The sequence below is a fragment of the Otolemur garnettii genome, unplaced genomic scaffold (assembly GCF_000181295.1).
Source record: "Otolemur garnettii isolate 467f Iridium unplaced genomic scaffold, OtoGar3 scaffold00022, whole genome shotgun sequence".
NCBI lineage: Eukaryota > Metazoa > Chordata > Mammalia > Primates > Galagidae > Otolemur > Otolemur garnettii.
The window spans coordinates 11517494-11532745 of record NW_003852417.1 but is presented as its reverse complement, the minus strand read 5'-3'; the positions used below and the strand labels follow the sequence as shown (position 1 = coordinate 11532745).

Genomic DNA, 15252 nt, shown 5'->3' with positions numbered 1-15252 from the left:
TGTGACATATCAATATTGTTTTAGAAAACTACCATTTCTGCTGCTTATATGTATTATCTGTTTATGTTGCAACCTGGTTCATTATGTATAATGTCGTGGTTACAGTGGATAGTGGCAAAAATAAGTCTGAAAAAACTTGCTGAAGACGCAAATAACCTCAGGGAAGTCTACTCTGAAGAGGACAGTACATGATTATCAGTGAACTGGCTGACTCGATATTTTATTTTTATTAACTGGTGAAATGTAATGCTCATGTCTGTACTTTTTTTTTGAGACAGTCTCACCCTGGATAGAGTGTCTTGGCATCATAGCTAACAGCAACCTCCAACTCTTGGGCTCAAGGGATCCTCCTGCCTCAGTTTTTCTATTTTTAGTAGAGATGGGGTCTCATGTTTGCTCAGTCTGGTCTCAAACTCATGAACTCAGGCAATCCACCCACCTCAGCCTCCCAGAGTGCTAGGATTATAGGCGTGAGGCACCGCCTGGCCTAATTTTACTATTTTGAGTAAAAAATAAAATCTTACGCTGTAGATATTAATAGTGTTAAGTCATTAGCAAGCCTCTTCAGAACTTGCCGGCAGTAATAAGATGCACTTCCTATATTTCAGAAACAATCCTTTTCTTTTCTAGAGCAGTCACCTTTGCCGTCAATCTTACCCCATTCACAAGCTGCTCTCATGTAGCTAGGAAGCCGGTATTAAAAATAGACACAAAGATTAGCACACATCGTTTAGATTTAATTCCCATGTTTCCTGCTTATTCTCAGATATTTAATAAAGTCACCATCAGTAGTACCTTATTAACCTCTGTTGTTTAAGAATCACAGGTGGCCCCACAACTTGTAAGCCACTGAACACATTGATTTTGGCATATTTACTTGGTTTTACTCAGGTGGATCTGTTGCAAAAACCAAACAGCAAGTAAAGAATCCTATACTTCCCAGAAAAGCCTTCCAGTTTGAGCTTGAAATGGTTTTGAAAACAAATCAAAACGAATTTGTTTACTAAGTACATGGCCTGGCACTTTCTTTACCAGATTTAAGACCCTTGGGACATTTTTTATCGACACTTTTTGTAACACATCTAAAATGTTCTCAACTTGCTTGGGGGAAGGTCTAAAGTTAGAAACATGCTTTTTTTTCAATAGAAAAGTCAGAGTCTGCGTGCATATTTTTCAGTGTTTATAGCTACAAGGCTATGTGGGTATATTCAGGACGCTGGCAACAGTGGTGTCACCACAATGGAGCAACGAGGTAGGTGTAGTTCCTTTTCACTGTATTCCTGTGGAAAATACCACTGGTTAGCCGTCAGTACCCCTTCTAGTCCATTTTTTCTTTTGCTTTCTTTTCTCTAGACCTAAACAGTTAAAAAAAACTTAGCTTCCAATATTCCTTTGTGGCCAGGGGTGGCCATGAGATGTTGGCAGAACTTACATTTAGCCCTTTGCCCACTGGTCTTGCCTCTTCCTTCAGCCTGGAGGAACACAGTACCTGGAGGTCCAGCAGCCTTGGGGACAAAATCCACACCCTACATGTGGAGTGGAAGAAAACTGGTCCCTTAAGTTGCTTGTAAGTCTTACACTACTGCTCAAATCCTAGTTATGTGAGAAAAATAACTCTCCTGAGAGTTGAATTCTTTGCTGATCAGAAGAGATGCAAAGCTGAAAGTAATCATTCATTTAATTTCTTAAGTTTTTTAGGAGTTCAAGAGACTCTTATTTGGCTTTCTTACTATCTAAATCTCTGTATTCTTGTCTTTTTCTTGACAAAGTAGTATAAGGTAATATACAGTGGTGGAAAAATGTGGCTTCTGCAATATTCTTATGTAAACAACTCAGAGTATGGTTACTGCCTGGGCCAGGAGCCAACTGAGTTGGTGACATGCCAGGAGTCCCTGCAGCCACCTGGACCTCTCTGTCAGAAAAGTTACCTTTGTCTTATTTTACAACTGTTGGACACCAGAGGTAAAACAAGTGCCCTACAGTTCGAACTCTGGTTGAAAGAGATCTGGAGACTTCAACTTATCAGACAGTTTCCAATTCATTCAACATGGTGTAACATTAATCTATCAGCACCTGAAATCCTCTGATTTGCTGACAGCTCTCATGTCCTGACATTCCCCAGGGAGCTTTGATTGATCATTTTGGGCTCTTTGCTATAATGCCCCCTAGTGGTTTTCAGTGGCAAATCCGGCAAAATTAATGTATCTGGCATTCTTAGTTGCAAATAGAACTCACTCCAGTAAGAATTTGCAAAAAAAGGATATATTAAGGGTACAGTACTATCAGCTCCACTTCTATGCCAAAGTGCAAATAAAAAGTCATCCATTGTTGTGTGGGCTTCCAACTTGCTCTCACAAAATGGGACTGTTTGAAGACTTCTGGCCTTCTGCCTATATCCATTCCTCAAAACACCTCTCTTCTATTTGTTAAAGTGGATTTTCTTTCTTTCTTTCTTTTTTTTTTTTTTAGATACACAAAAGCTTTATTTCCATTTGGTCCAAGGCTTGGGAGAAGATTGCAAGGTGTTTAAAAAGCTGCCTTGTGGCTGGAGGAAGAGGCTCTGGCAGAAGCCCTTGGTAGTTTGAAAAGGGCTCCTCAGAGGTCACTGGTCTCCGTAGGCTTTTAGTCGTGCTTGAGAGTGAGCCTTTCGAAGAGATACTCGCCCAGCCCAGCCTGGGGTCCGGCCAGCCTGTGGAGGTTGGTCAGGTGGTCGCCCATCTTCTTGAGAAGTTTCACTTCCTCATCTAGGAAGTGACTCTCCAGGAAGTCACAGAGATGAGGGTCTGTGCGGGCAGAACCCGGGGCAGGAAGATCCAAAAGAGCCTGGTTCAGGCTCTTCTCCAGGGCCAAGGCAGCTTCCATTGCATCCAGGGTTGAACCCCATTCATCTTGAGATGGCTTCTGCACGTCCAGGGAGAGAGCGCGGCTGCCATGCTGGGTTTGCATCTTCAAGAGACACTCAGAGCCCTCGCGCTTCTCCTCCACCAACTCGCGGAAGAAGTGGCCCACGCCTTTCAGAGCCACATCGTCGCGGTCGAAATAGTAGCCCAGAGAGAGGTAGGTGCAGGAGGCCCGCAGATGCAAATCAACCAGGCGGTTGACAGCTGCCTCCACATCGCTGGAATAGTTTTGATGAATCTGGGAGCTCATGGTTGATCGATAATAAGGAACTAACCACAAAAAAAAGCTGGCTCCAGAAGCAGGAGATGGCAGTGAAGATGGTCCCAGAGATTGCAAGTAGAAAAGAATGAGACTGGAAAATTGCCGCAGGCTGGAAGAAAGGTAGTCCCTGGGTCTGTTTGGTTCAAACACTGTTGAAGCAAGACACAGATCCAAGGGACCACATCATGTGCTACCTAAAGTGGATTTTCAATCGTTACAAGTATGTGTGGCCTATGAATGTGAATGGTGTCCCTCTGAAGTTGTGCAGTGTACAACCTGCACCACTCATATATAGCCCTGGATATTAAGTGGTTTACATACAGTAATTTCTGGAAATGTGTAAGAGTCAAGCTTGGAAGTCACACCATCATGAACCACTCACAAATTATACTGCAGGCTTGCTCAAGGGAAGTCTTAGAGACTCCTGCTAGGCATAGACACCGCATCTGTTTGACAAAGTCTGAGCCACTTAAGTACAGCTTAGCTACAATAGATGCTAAGAGGCAAGAGCTTGGATTCTTCTATCTAGGGAGGTCCTGATTCATAAAGTTGACAGTCCCCAAATTTAGTAAGGGTGTTTGTGATTGCTAACTTTAATTCATTGACTTGACGGGGCTCAAGGATGCCCATATAGCTGGTAAAACATTATTTATAAATGTGTCTGTGAGAGTGCTTTAGGAAGACATTATCATTACTCCAAAGACTGAGTAAAGCAGATTGTTCTCTCCAGTGTGGGCAGGTGTCATCCAATCTGTTGATGAGTCTGAATAGAGAAAAAGACAGGAAGGGTGAATGTGCTCTCTGCTTGAGCTGGGCCATCCATCTTCTCCTGTTGGATACTGGCATTCCTAATGGGCCTTAGGATTCAGACTGGGATACAGTATTGGCTTCCCTTGTTCTCAGGCCTTCAGGCTTAGGCAGGGTTACACCACTGACTTTCCCAGGCTTCCTCCACCTTGTAGACAGCAGATAGATTGTGGGATTTCTCAGCCTCCATAATTACTAGAGTCAATCCCTCATAATAACTCTCCCCCTGCTACCCCTACTGTGTGTATGTTATATAGATATAGATGTGTATCTCTTATTGGTTCTGTCTCTCTCAAGAGTTCTAAAAGCATTGGGGGGCGCCTAATGCAGCTACACACAAACCCTTTTTCCCCATCTCCCCCTCCCCCTCTCCTCCTAAGACAAAGACACAAAGGATTTGGTTAGTCCCACCCCCAGAAGTTCACCCCAAAAGACCGTAACTTTCTGGGCAAACTGTGGAATTTGCCCACTCACTATGGCCCCATATGAAAGGGTCCTCTTACTGCCCCTGGGAGCAGATGCCATTTTTGCACTGTCTAGGTGGGTCACCCTCCCCTTTTCAATGAACCTGGTCTGAACATTTCCCCTGCATCCTCGTCTCTGGGCGCCACTGCTTACACCTTTCAAATAGAGTGTTGAGCTGGGTGTGGTGGCTCATGCCTGTAATCCTAGCACTCTGGGAGGCTGAGGTGGGTGGATTGCCCTGAGCTCAGAGATTCGAGATCAGCCTGAGTGAGAGTGAGACCCTGTCTCTAAAAAAACAAACAAGCAAACAAACAACAACAGCAACAACAAAAACAACAATGGGCATTGTGGCTGGAGCCTGTAGTCCCAGCTACTTGGGAGGCCTAGGCAAGAGACTCGCTTAAGCCCAAGAGTTGGAGGTTGCTGTGAGCTGTGACACCACGGCACTCTACCAAGGGCCACAAAGTGAGACTCTGTCTCAATAAAACAAACAAACAAACAAACAAATAACAACAGAAAAAACAAATAGAGGGTTGAAAGGCTTTGGGGGATCATCCAAAAATCAAGACAAAGGACGAATGTCCCCCAGAGCTTGTAAATACTGTGTTTAGCGATCCCTCTCTCCTTGGCATCGCTTCTTTCAAACTTTGTAGTGTCCTCTTCCCATGATCATAAACATCGAGTTTCTTCTAAGATCTTTCTAAGTTGGTGAATTCTCACTGGGAGTTGAGACATTTTTCTCAATATTACTATCACTGCTCTGCCACTGATACATTAAATGGGAGCTCACCATTCCCACCTGTCCCCAGCTCCTGTCGGCTGCCATTCTTTCTGTTTCTACGAATTTGACTACTCCAGATTCCCTTAAACGGAATCAAATAGTATTTGTCACTTTATGACTAGCTCATTTCACATAACAAAACATCTTCAAGGTTCATCCATGTTGCAGCGTGACTTTTTTTTTTTTGAGACAGAGTCTCACTATGTCGACCTTGGTAGAGTGCCAGGGTGTCACAGCTCACAGCAACCTCCAACTCTGGGGCTTAAGGGACTCTCAAGCTTCCCAAGTAGCTCGGACTACAGGTGTCTGCCACAAGGCCCGGGCCAGGTTGGAACCCTCCAACCTGTGTATGTGGCTGGCACCCTAGCTGCTGAGTGACAGACCCTGAGCCTGTAGTATGTTAAGACTGAATAATATTCCACTGTATGTAGATATCACATTATCCTTGTCCATACAAAGGGGGATACTTGGGTTGCTTCTAGCTCTTGGCTATTGTGTGTAATGCTGCTATGAACATGGTGTACTAATACTGAGAAGCGATTTTTTACGTTACTCCGTGTAGGATGGATTGTAGAGGAGAAATGGTGAAACAGAAGACCAGCTAGGATCTGTTGGAACATGACCATTGTCATATTTGAAGGCCCACTTCAAATGCCATTTGGTTTTATTAGCCTTCCTGGTTTTGGCAAGCAGAGTCGGTCTCTTTCCTAAATCCACCCTGTTCACTGAGACAGCATTTATGCGCATTTAGGCGCTAGTGAGTTCCCTGAGGGGTCCCTTGGGCAGCTACAGCCCTGCACACCCCCCCACCACTCCTCCAGAGAGGAAGTGGCCACAGGGAGGGCCTTTTGAAGCCTCTGTGCGTACAGGCTGCTCCTTAGCTAACTGGGGGTCTCTGGGGAAATGTATGTTTGCCTTTCTATTCCCAGTCACATAAGTAATACACCTTTATGGATGTTTGGAGGGAGGATGAAAGCGTTTCTATTCATGCCCTTAGAATCCATGGGGGCATTTTCCGCTTTTTTTCCCCCCCTCCAACCAAGAACTGGGGAAAGGAATGTAAGTAAAGAGTGAGCGAGGTTCTATCCTGCCCGGAGGCCACATGCGGGCAAACCCGGAGCCGAGAAGACTGCGGAGCCCGGGGACTCCTCCGCGGGGGTTGGGCGCAGCCCCGCCGGAGTTAGGGTAAAGTGAGAATGCGGCAGGGCATGGCCTTGGGTAGGTGCTCCTTGACTCGGGTTTCACAGGGAGGACAGAGCGGCACCCAGCTGAGCCCACTGACCGCGGCCGGCTCGGGGCTCAGGGCAGGGGCGAGCGGTGACCACCGAGCCGCTGGCCGCCTCTCCCAGACATTCCGCTCTGCCACTGGAATGCGCGGACAAGGCTCCTTGTTGGCCTCGGGCGGGGGTCCCAGGGCGGGTGTTGGCCTGGCGCTGGAGGCCCCGGGGCGGGGCAGGGCGGGGCCCAGGGGCGCGGGACCTTAAAATCCGCGGGCCGGGTGCGCACCCCAGACCCCCGACGCCTGCCACACGGACAGACCCTCTGAGACCATGCCGCGCCCGGCCCCCGCGCGCCACCTCCCTGGACTCTTCCTGCTGATCTGGCCGCTGCTGCTGCTGCTGCCTCTCGCTGCCCCCGGACCCTTGACCCTCCCGAGCTTCCGGAGATTGGGGCACCGCGGCCACAGGGGCAGCCCTGGACGCCGTCCGGCTCTCGCAGCTCCCCACCGCGCGCCCCATTCCGAGGCCGGCGTGCCTGGCGGCACCCGCAACGCAGGTATAGTCGCGCGGGCCGGAACAGCCCCGACTGGAGAGAGATGGGGCCGGGCAGCCCGGCGTGAGACTTAAGGGAGAGCAGGGGTTGGGTTGGGGCAGAGAAAGCGGGCATCGAAGAAGGAAAAGCTCCGGCACTTGCCAAGCGTTCGCTGCATCTCGGTCTCGGACAGCTCGTGGTGCAGGCGAGAGGATCCCCTCCGGGATGAATCTTGCAGAGCAACTGAGGTCCGGAGAAGGGAGGGGAGATACCCAGGGTCACTCCTACGTCCAGGCTAGATATTTGGGTCTCCTGAAGCTCACACTCCAGCAACCCCGTGCGATGCGCACAGCCAGCTGGGGAACGCTAGGGCTGCCTCCCTGCGCTGTCCCAGTCCTGATCTCTCGGTCAGCGGAGCAGGCCCTTCTGAGATTCTTTCAGTTCTCTTGAATCTCTCTGTCTCCATCCAGGATCAGCGCGTGATCCTTCTTCCCCTCCCTATATCCCTCAAGCTGCCTCAGTGGAGGCCAGGATCTGGCCTGGGATTCAGATTAGAAGGTAAGAGGTGGGGGCGTGAAACTAGGAAGAAAATCAGAGGACCAGACCTGTAACCATCCTGGTCTCAACGCTGTCCTCCTGCTCCTGACCAGATGTTCTGGGGAACTGATTGGGCAAGACCCAAGACACCTCTGTTTCCCTTTTGGGTCAGTAATTGGTTTCTGAAGCAGCGCCAAGCTCCCAGAAGCAAAGCTGGCATATCATCTGATGCTACCCCTGGAGGCACATACAGGGCAAATGAAGCTTCTCAAAGTGAAGGGACCCAGCAAACCAGTGTCAGAGCCCCGAGTAAAACTGAGGTCTCTGAATCCCAAGCAAGGGCTCTTTCCACTGCAAGCTCTTAATACAGCTTACACAAGATTTTATCTTTATTACCAAAAAGTCCAGCTTCAGTCTTGCTAAAGAAAGGTTGTACTTGCTCAAACTATTTTCTGGGTGTCTAGTCTCATCTGGCCAGTGATGCTGCATGCCTTGAGTTTCCCCTCTACTGCACCTTTCTAGATATGTTGGGAAGGAGCCCAGGGGATACTTTCCTGCATCAGCCTCAGAATAGCAAAAGCACCGCTGAGGCAGAAGGTACCAGGGTTCACAAGGTTAGATTCAGTTGGTAGCCAGCTGGCTGCTCCAGGCCAGGAATGGACAGGAAGTCAGCCTTACCTCTAGTGCTGACCCACCTGTTTGGGAATGGGGCTGGGAGAGAAGGTGGGATTCTGCACCAACCACACTCGTCTTTTATTACCCAGAATCCAATCCTGATTGGGAATGATACATAGTAATCCCTTAATAAATGCCACATCTACCCTTTTCCTGATTCCCCTCCCATTTGTTTAGCAACCAGAAATTGCTAAGCTGTGCTATGAGCTTTTATCTCTAGCAGGACTACAGGAAATTGGCAATATGGTAAGTATAGGAACATTTTAGGAGATTCAAATTCTCACTTTCTTTGTTCTTGAGAATCAAAGTGCTACCTAATAAATGAGAGGGAGATTTAATACTAACAAAGAGTTGGATACAGTGGTAGTCCCAGCTACTACTGGGACTTGAGTGCAGCTTGAGGCAGGAGGATCATAAGCCCGGGAGTTTGAGTCCAGCCTGGGTAACATAGTGAGACTCTGTCTCTAAAAATAAATAATTAAAAATAATTAACGATCATTGCTGAGGGTGTACAAATCGGGGAGGGACCAGAGATTCACAGCATTTTCTGCTACTCTGGTGAAGCTTCAGGTATTAGTTTTCTATTCCTGCTGTAAGAAATTACCATGGATTTAGGGGCTTAGAACAACATATAAATAATAATATTTATTATCTTAGCGTTCTGTAGGTAAGAAGTCTGAATGGGTCTCAGTGGCCAAGATTAAGGTGTCAGCAGGGTGCATTCTTTTCACGATGCTCTAGCAGAAAATCCATTTCTGTGGAGGCTGCCACGTTCTTTAGCGCGGCTTTTCACACCTCCCTTGCTCCTTCTTACACTTTTGGGAGCCTTTGCTTTTCCACTGGACTCACTGAATAATCCAGGATAACCACCTCATAGCAAGGTCTTTAATTACAACTGCAAAGTCTCCCCTGCCATGTAAAATAATGTATTCCTGAGTAAGACCAGGGCACTCTTTGAGGGGGGTCATTATTCTGTCTACCACACCCCCTTCACACTCTCGGTTCTGTGTGCAGAATCCAGGGGAGAAGGCAGGAGCCATGCTTAGTTATAAGAAGATAGCTGTGATATTTATAAGGACACCATGTGGATATTAATGAAAGCACGGTCAATTACAGGGTTCATATCATTATGTTTTTTTCCTTTTAGTCCAATCATGCAAAAATTCCCTCACCCATTTCCAAGAAGGATTTTCAATACAGTTCTTTTTCCTTTCTCCGGATCCACAGGAATCTCGAGGGATAAAGTGAAACTCAGCAGTTTTTTAAATAAAAGAAAGGTTTTTTTTTTTTTGTTTTTGGCTGGGGCTAGGTTTGAACTCACCACCTCCGGCATATGGGGCCAGCACCCTACTCCTTTGAGCCACAGGCTCTGTCCTATAAAAGAAAGTTTTAATTGCTTTTGACTTAACTAAATACATGACATATGGTATACTTCAGGGTAGTGCCTCAAAGTCAACAAGTAGGATGTTTACTGGGTTCATGAGATAATGTTTATTTTTGTGGTGGAATAGATTGCTTCAGAGAGGTAACTGGGGTGCATAGAAGCCCCCTGGGGGCCTGGGGGTCAGGAAACCTAGAGTGCAATCCATGCTCTACGCCTTTCTAGTTCTCACACCTCTTTGAACCTCAGGCTTCTCTCCTGTAATATGGGCATCAAACAACCTCTGCACCCCTGACTTCACAGGGTTGATGTGCTGGTAACCCTGTGGTCCTAAATTTTTGCTGAAAGGAAGATATTGCTTATTTTCTTTCTTCTTCTTTTTTTTTTTTTTGGCCGGAGCTGGGTTTGAACCTGCCACCTCCGGCATATGGGGCCAGTGCCCTATCTCTTTGAGCCACAGGTACCACCCTGCTTATTTTCTTAATTGAATATCTCCAAGCTGTGGGCCGAAACTTAGGAGACAATTTTCAGCTTTTAAAAGAAAACTATACAGAGGCTGCTATTCCAGATACAGCTTTTTCTCCATAAACTGCTTAGCCTAGGAATTCTTTTCGCATCTACTTTATTTTCCCTACTCACTGAGTAAATCCTTCTTGGTGTAGCGTCAACTTCTAACCCTTGATCAGGAAAGGAAACAGCTCTGAGTGACACTTTGTGTCCTGGGTGTCATTTTCATTTAGGGGCTGTATGTGCACAGCATATGCGTGCATGTGGGCGTGTATGTATGTGTTGGGTGAGAAGGGGGAATAGCTTGAAAAAGAAGTTTAATAACCAGCTTCTTTCTTCTCTAGTCCTGACTTGTGGATTTGATTGTTGCCGGGAGAGGGTGTACAACAGGGTTAGGGAAACAGGAAAGAATAGGTGAAAATTAGACCTTATTGTGTTACTACAGTGTGCCAGGCACTTTTGTGTAGAAAATAAATAAGTTTCTTTAGGGTGGGGAATCTGGCTTATTTGCTTTTTTGTAGCTCCAGGGCTGAGGGGCCAGGGCCTTTTACACTATTCAGGGACACTTTATCCTGTTGTCTAGGGTAGTCAATGTGCCTAAGAAAGACCTGGGATTAGGAGGAACCTTGGGAGCAAAACCATAAGCAGAGGGATGAGGTTCTAAGTGAAATTTCAGGGCTAAGCCAGCCTAGAGGAGAGGTATGTCACACCTCTATGTGAATTCTCACTGGGGAATTCTGAAGGCCTTGGTGCTTTCAACACCAGAAGGGAGGATGGTCTTGGAGGAAGCCACAGGTGTCTGTGGGTGTCGGGGTTAGAGGATGCTGCCTGGCCTCCTAGAATCCAGAGTTCTCTGGGAGTGAGGGTTGTCCCATTTTTAGTTGTGGTCTGATTGTTGCTTGGTCTTTTCTGCTCTCCATGCCCTTCTTTGCAGGTATTTGCAAGAGCAGGCCCTTGGACTTGGTCTTCATCATTGATAGTTCTCGGAGCGTACGGCCCCTGGAATTCACCAAGGTGAAAACCTTTGTCTCCCAGATAATTGATACTCTGGACATCGGCTCGGCAGACACACGGGTGGCAGTGGTGAACTATGCTAGCACTGTGAAGATTGAGTTCCATCTCCAGAACTATTCAGATAAGCAGTCCCTGAAGCAGGCTGTGGCACGAATCACACCCTTGTCAACAGGCACCATGTCCGGGCTGGCCATCCAGACAGCAATGGATGAAGCCTTCACTGTGGAGGCCGGAGCACGAGGGCCCACCTCCAACATCCCTAAGGTGGCCATCATTGTGACTGATGGGAGGCCCCAGGACCAGGTGAATGAGGTGGCGGCTCGGGCCCGGGCGTCTGGCATTGAGCTCTATGCTGTGGGTGTGGACCGTGCAGATATGGAATCCCTCAAGATGATCGCCAGTGACCCTCTGGATGAGCACGTCTTCTATGTGGAGACCTATGGGGTCATTGAGAAACTTTCCTCTAGATTCCAGGAAACCTTTTGTGGTAAGTTGGTAAATCTTTGCTTTTAACTAGGAAGGATGTTATGTTCAGACATTGCATACCCAAAGAAAAAGACATGTCTTCTTTTTTTGTTTTTTGTGGAAATTTTATGGAAAACTTAAAATATATGCAATGCCATTTTTGGTGTTTTTCTAAACCAACTTAAACACACTCTGTTGGTTTAGGAATATAGAGCTGCACTATGTATAACTTGGTTTGCTCATAAAACCTTCATGTTTGCATTAGGGATGTGAAAGTCTGCAAATATCCAGGATAAATGATCCTGCTGTTTCCTGATGGGGTCAGAAAAAACAAAACAAAACTCAAGACACCTCTCTTGTCCCCTCTGCCCTACCACTACGTATTTTCTTTAGCTTTACCATCTCTAGGTTTAACAGGACTCTGCTTGTTCTGCAGAAGACAGGGAGTGGCGTCTGCCCAAAGATCAACAGGCAGTCCAATGTAACTGTCAGCCTGAGTGGGCCTTCGGTGAATACTCTCCTTTTCAGGTTCGGCTGTCTCTGATTATTCTTTGTTGAAGAACTGAATTAGGGACCAGGAAGATTAGGGCTTCAGCTGCCTTGAGAGACAGCAAGAAGCAGATGAAAGAAAAAATGGTTCTCTTACTCTCCTATTTCTTTCTTCCTTTAAGATGGAGTTTGAATGTCAACGTGCTCATTTCATTGGAATTTTCAGCATGTGATAGCTAAGTCTATGGATACACATTTCAATGCTGAAGTTTATTTTTAGTTACTGATCAGTTGTGATTTGTGGGACTATGCTTCATTTTTTATCATTCCAGATAATCTTTTTTTAAACTTTTGAGACAGAGTCTTACTATGTATCACAGCTCATAGCAACCTCAAACTCTTGGGCTCAAGAGATCCTCTTGCCTGAGCCTACAGAGCAGGCAGGTCTATAGGTGCTTGCCATAATGCCTGACTGTTTTTAGTGAGTTGGGGTCTCACTCTTGCTCAGGCTAGTCTCAAACGTCTGAGCTCAAGCAATGCACAGGCCTTGGGTTCCCAGAGTGCTAGGATTACAGGCATGAGCTACTGTGCCTAACCTTTTTTTTTTGAGACAAGATCTCATTATGTTGCCCACCCTGGAGTGCAGTGGTATGATTATAGTTCTCTATAGCCTCGAACTTCTGGGCTCAAGTGATCTTCAGTCTCCTGAGTGGCTGGGACTATAGGTGTTCACCACCATCCCTGGCTAACTTTCTATTTTTTGTAGAGACAGGGCATCACTATTGCCTAGGCTGATCTCACGGCACTCCTTCTACCTGGGCCTCCCAGATTGTTAGGATTATAAATGTGAGCCATCATGCCTGGCCTGGAGATAATATTTTGAAGTCCTCTGTGGAATTATCCAAGCAGATACAGCCAAATTTCCAGTTCAGGTGATTGTTAACATAGATAGCTTTTGGTATATGTAATTTATTCCACATTTATTTATTCATCATGATGTGAAGATAAAGGTAGTCCCTCCTACCATGAAGTAACGTTTTTGGGTTCAGAGTGAGAAAAACAAGTGAGCCATAATTACAACTGTAAATTTCAAGGATACTTTAAATCTAAATTAATGTGAAACCCAGAAATCATCAGTTTGTCAGGAAAAGGGAGATAAAGTCTTTGTCTAGGGCAAATGTTGGCCTTATTTCAGCCAGACCTGGCTGGGATCCCGTTGTTTTTCCTGTCCCAGGACAGTGTACCTTCTCAAGCCATCACTGGCTTTGGTGGCATCTACTTGGCAGTCATTGATTTCCAAAAAGAAAGAAGCTTTCTTTCTCCCAGGAAACCCCCTCCCCATACATGCTTGTGGGTGAAAGTTTTTCCATCAAGGTGCTGGTCTGTGGCGAAGTTGGGTTTCAAAGTGAGCACCTGGGGTTGGGCTCGAAGGCCATAAAGTAACAAGTGGTGAGTGGTGATCTTTTCCTCCTGGTACAAAAGACCTGCTTGTTCTGGGGGAAAAATGTCCTCTCTATGGAAAAAAAGACTGAGGGGCAGCTTGTTGTAGTCAACAGTTTGGAAAGATCACTCCATGAAAAGGCCATTCTTGGGAAAATATTAGCTTTGTCCTGTTGCCAAGAGCAATGGAGGCTGAGTTACCTGACACAGGAGTGCCAGCCTCCTCCAGCAGCCCTCCCTGGATTCTCAGAAATGACCACATTTATTGATTCATCTTTAAAAACATGTCACTAGGGGAAAAAATCCAATGAGATAAATGGCTCCAGGAGAGCAAAATGGTGGAGATAGAGTTTAGCTAATGTAATCTCATTTCTGTTATTCATTCCTTTTTTTTTTTTTTAACCTCTTTGTATACGTGTATGAGTCCATTTTCCTATGTTAGAGGCCCCAGAGTTGCAGACATGTATATGTGTGGGTCAAGAACCCATGTTACATATTCAGAAGGCAGTTACCTGAATTGCCCTCAGAGGCATTTGCATGTTCAAATGTTTATCACCGCCCAAGTGAGTGAGTTCCAGGCCTGGAGGCATGCCGGTGTGGGAATTCTGCTTAGACACAAACTGTAAGAAGCCTTTGGAACCAGATTCTGGCTGCAGTGGGTCACCTAGCTCATAGCACATCAGCCAGGACATTATCGTTCTTCCCATTTCTTGTGATGGGGAAGCAAAAATCTTTTCATGGGCAGGTGGATAAGCCAAATAAAATATCAAGTTGCCTGACCCATGTAAGTGTTTGGCTTCAGCTACAAATTCCAAATTCTCTTTCTCCTTTGAGAAGCTCTACAGCAAGATCTATAATATTATTATTATTTTTTTTGAGACAACGTCTCACTATGTCACCCTCAGTACAGTGCCGTGGCATCACAGCACACAGCAACCTCAAACTCTTGGGCTTAAGCGATTCTCTTGCCTCAGCCTCCCACGTAGCTGGGACTACAGGTGCCCACTACAACATCTGGCTATTTTTTGTTGCAGTTGTCATTGTTTAGCGGGTCCGGGCCAGGTTTGAACCCTCCACCCTCGGTGCATGTGGCTGGTGCTATAACAACTGTGCTACAGGTGCTGAGCCAAGATCTGTAATTTTAAATTAGTAATATTTCTAGTTTAAGAGTGATATTTCTACTAAGCCAGAAGTGAAAACAAAGAGCCAGTTCTTACAGTGAAGTAGTCATAGAATCAGAGGGGAACCCGGAGAGTGATGTCTTTTCGACACGGAGCAAGTATCTGCAATGTTTCGTACACATTGGTACTAACTGCTGTGAACGTCCTCTGTACAGCTGTGGACCCATGTGTGCTTGGCACACACCAGTGCCAGCATGTCTGTATCAGTGATGGCGACGGCAAACACCACTGTGAGTGCAGCCAAGGATATACCTTGAACGCGGACAAGAAAACATGTTCAGGTGAGGCTGCTTGGGGGCCATGGTGGATTCAGTTATTTGGGGACCTATGCTATAGGGTATGGACTGGTCTTATACTTTGACTCTTAGATCCTTTTCCACCTAATTACATTTTGGCTGGCTTACTGATGTCCATCAATAATGTTACAAAAAAATAACCTACGAAGAAAAGTGAGATGATAGACAAATCAGCTGATTACAGTACTTAGTCCACGATTCTTGGTCCTTTTGAGGATTTACATTTTTCCCCTGGATATTATTTAAATACAAACTATCCCCTTCCTTTCTATGATCATAGATGCTCATGGAATCTAGAAG

General features: G+C 46.2%; 1 protein-coding gene and 1 pseudogene across 3 annotated transcripts in view; one reads left to right on the top strand and one right to left on the bottom strand.

Moving 5' to 3' along the window:
- Positions 1-2467: 2467 nt before the first annotated feature.
- Positions 2468-3248, bottom strand: LOC100950515 (annotated as a pseudogene). Its single transcript, XR_001161161.2, has one exon. The product of XR_001161161.2 is annotated as a ferritin light chain pseudogene (transcript).
- Positions 3249-6704: 3456 nt separating this feature from the next.
- MATN3 (matrilin 3) overlaps positions 6705-15252 on the top strand; it is a 20120-nt gene continuing 11572 nt past the window's right edge. The window contains exons 1-3 of one of the 2 annotated variants that reach the window (XM_003787421.2): positions 6705-6991; positions 11002-11568; positions 14812-14937. In XM_003787421.2, the coding sequence (XP_003787469.1) occupies positions 6766-6991; positions 11002-11568; positions 14812-14937 (919 nt within the window). In that variant the 5' untranslated portion in view covers positions 6705-6765. The remainder of the gene's footprint in view (positions 6992-11001; positions 11569-14811; positions 14938-15252) is intronic. The other variant, XM_003787422.3, reaches the window with a different exon arrangement.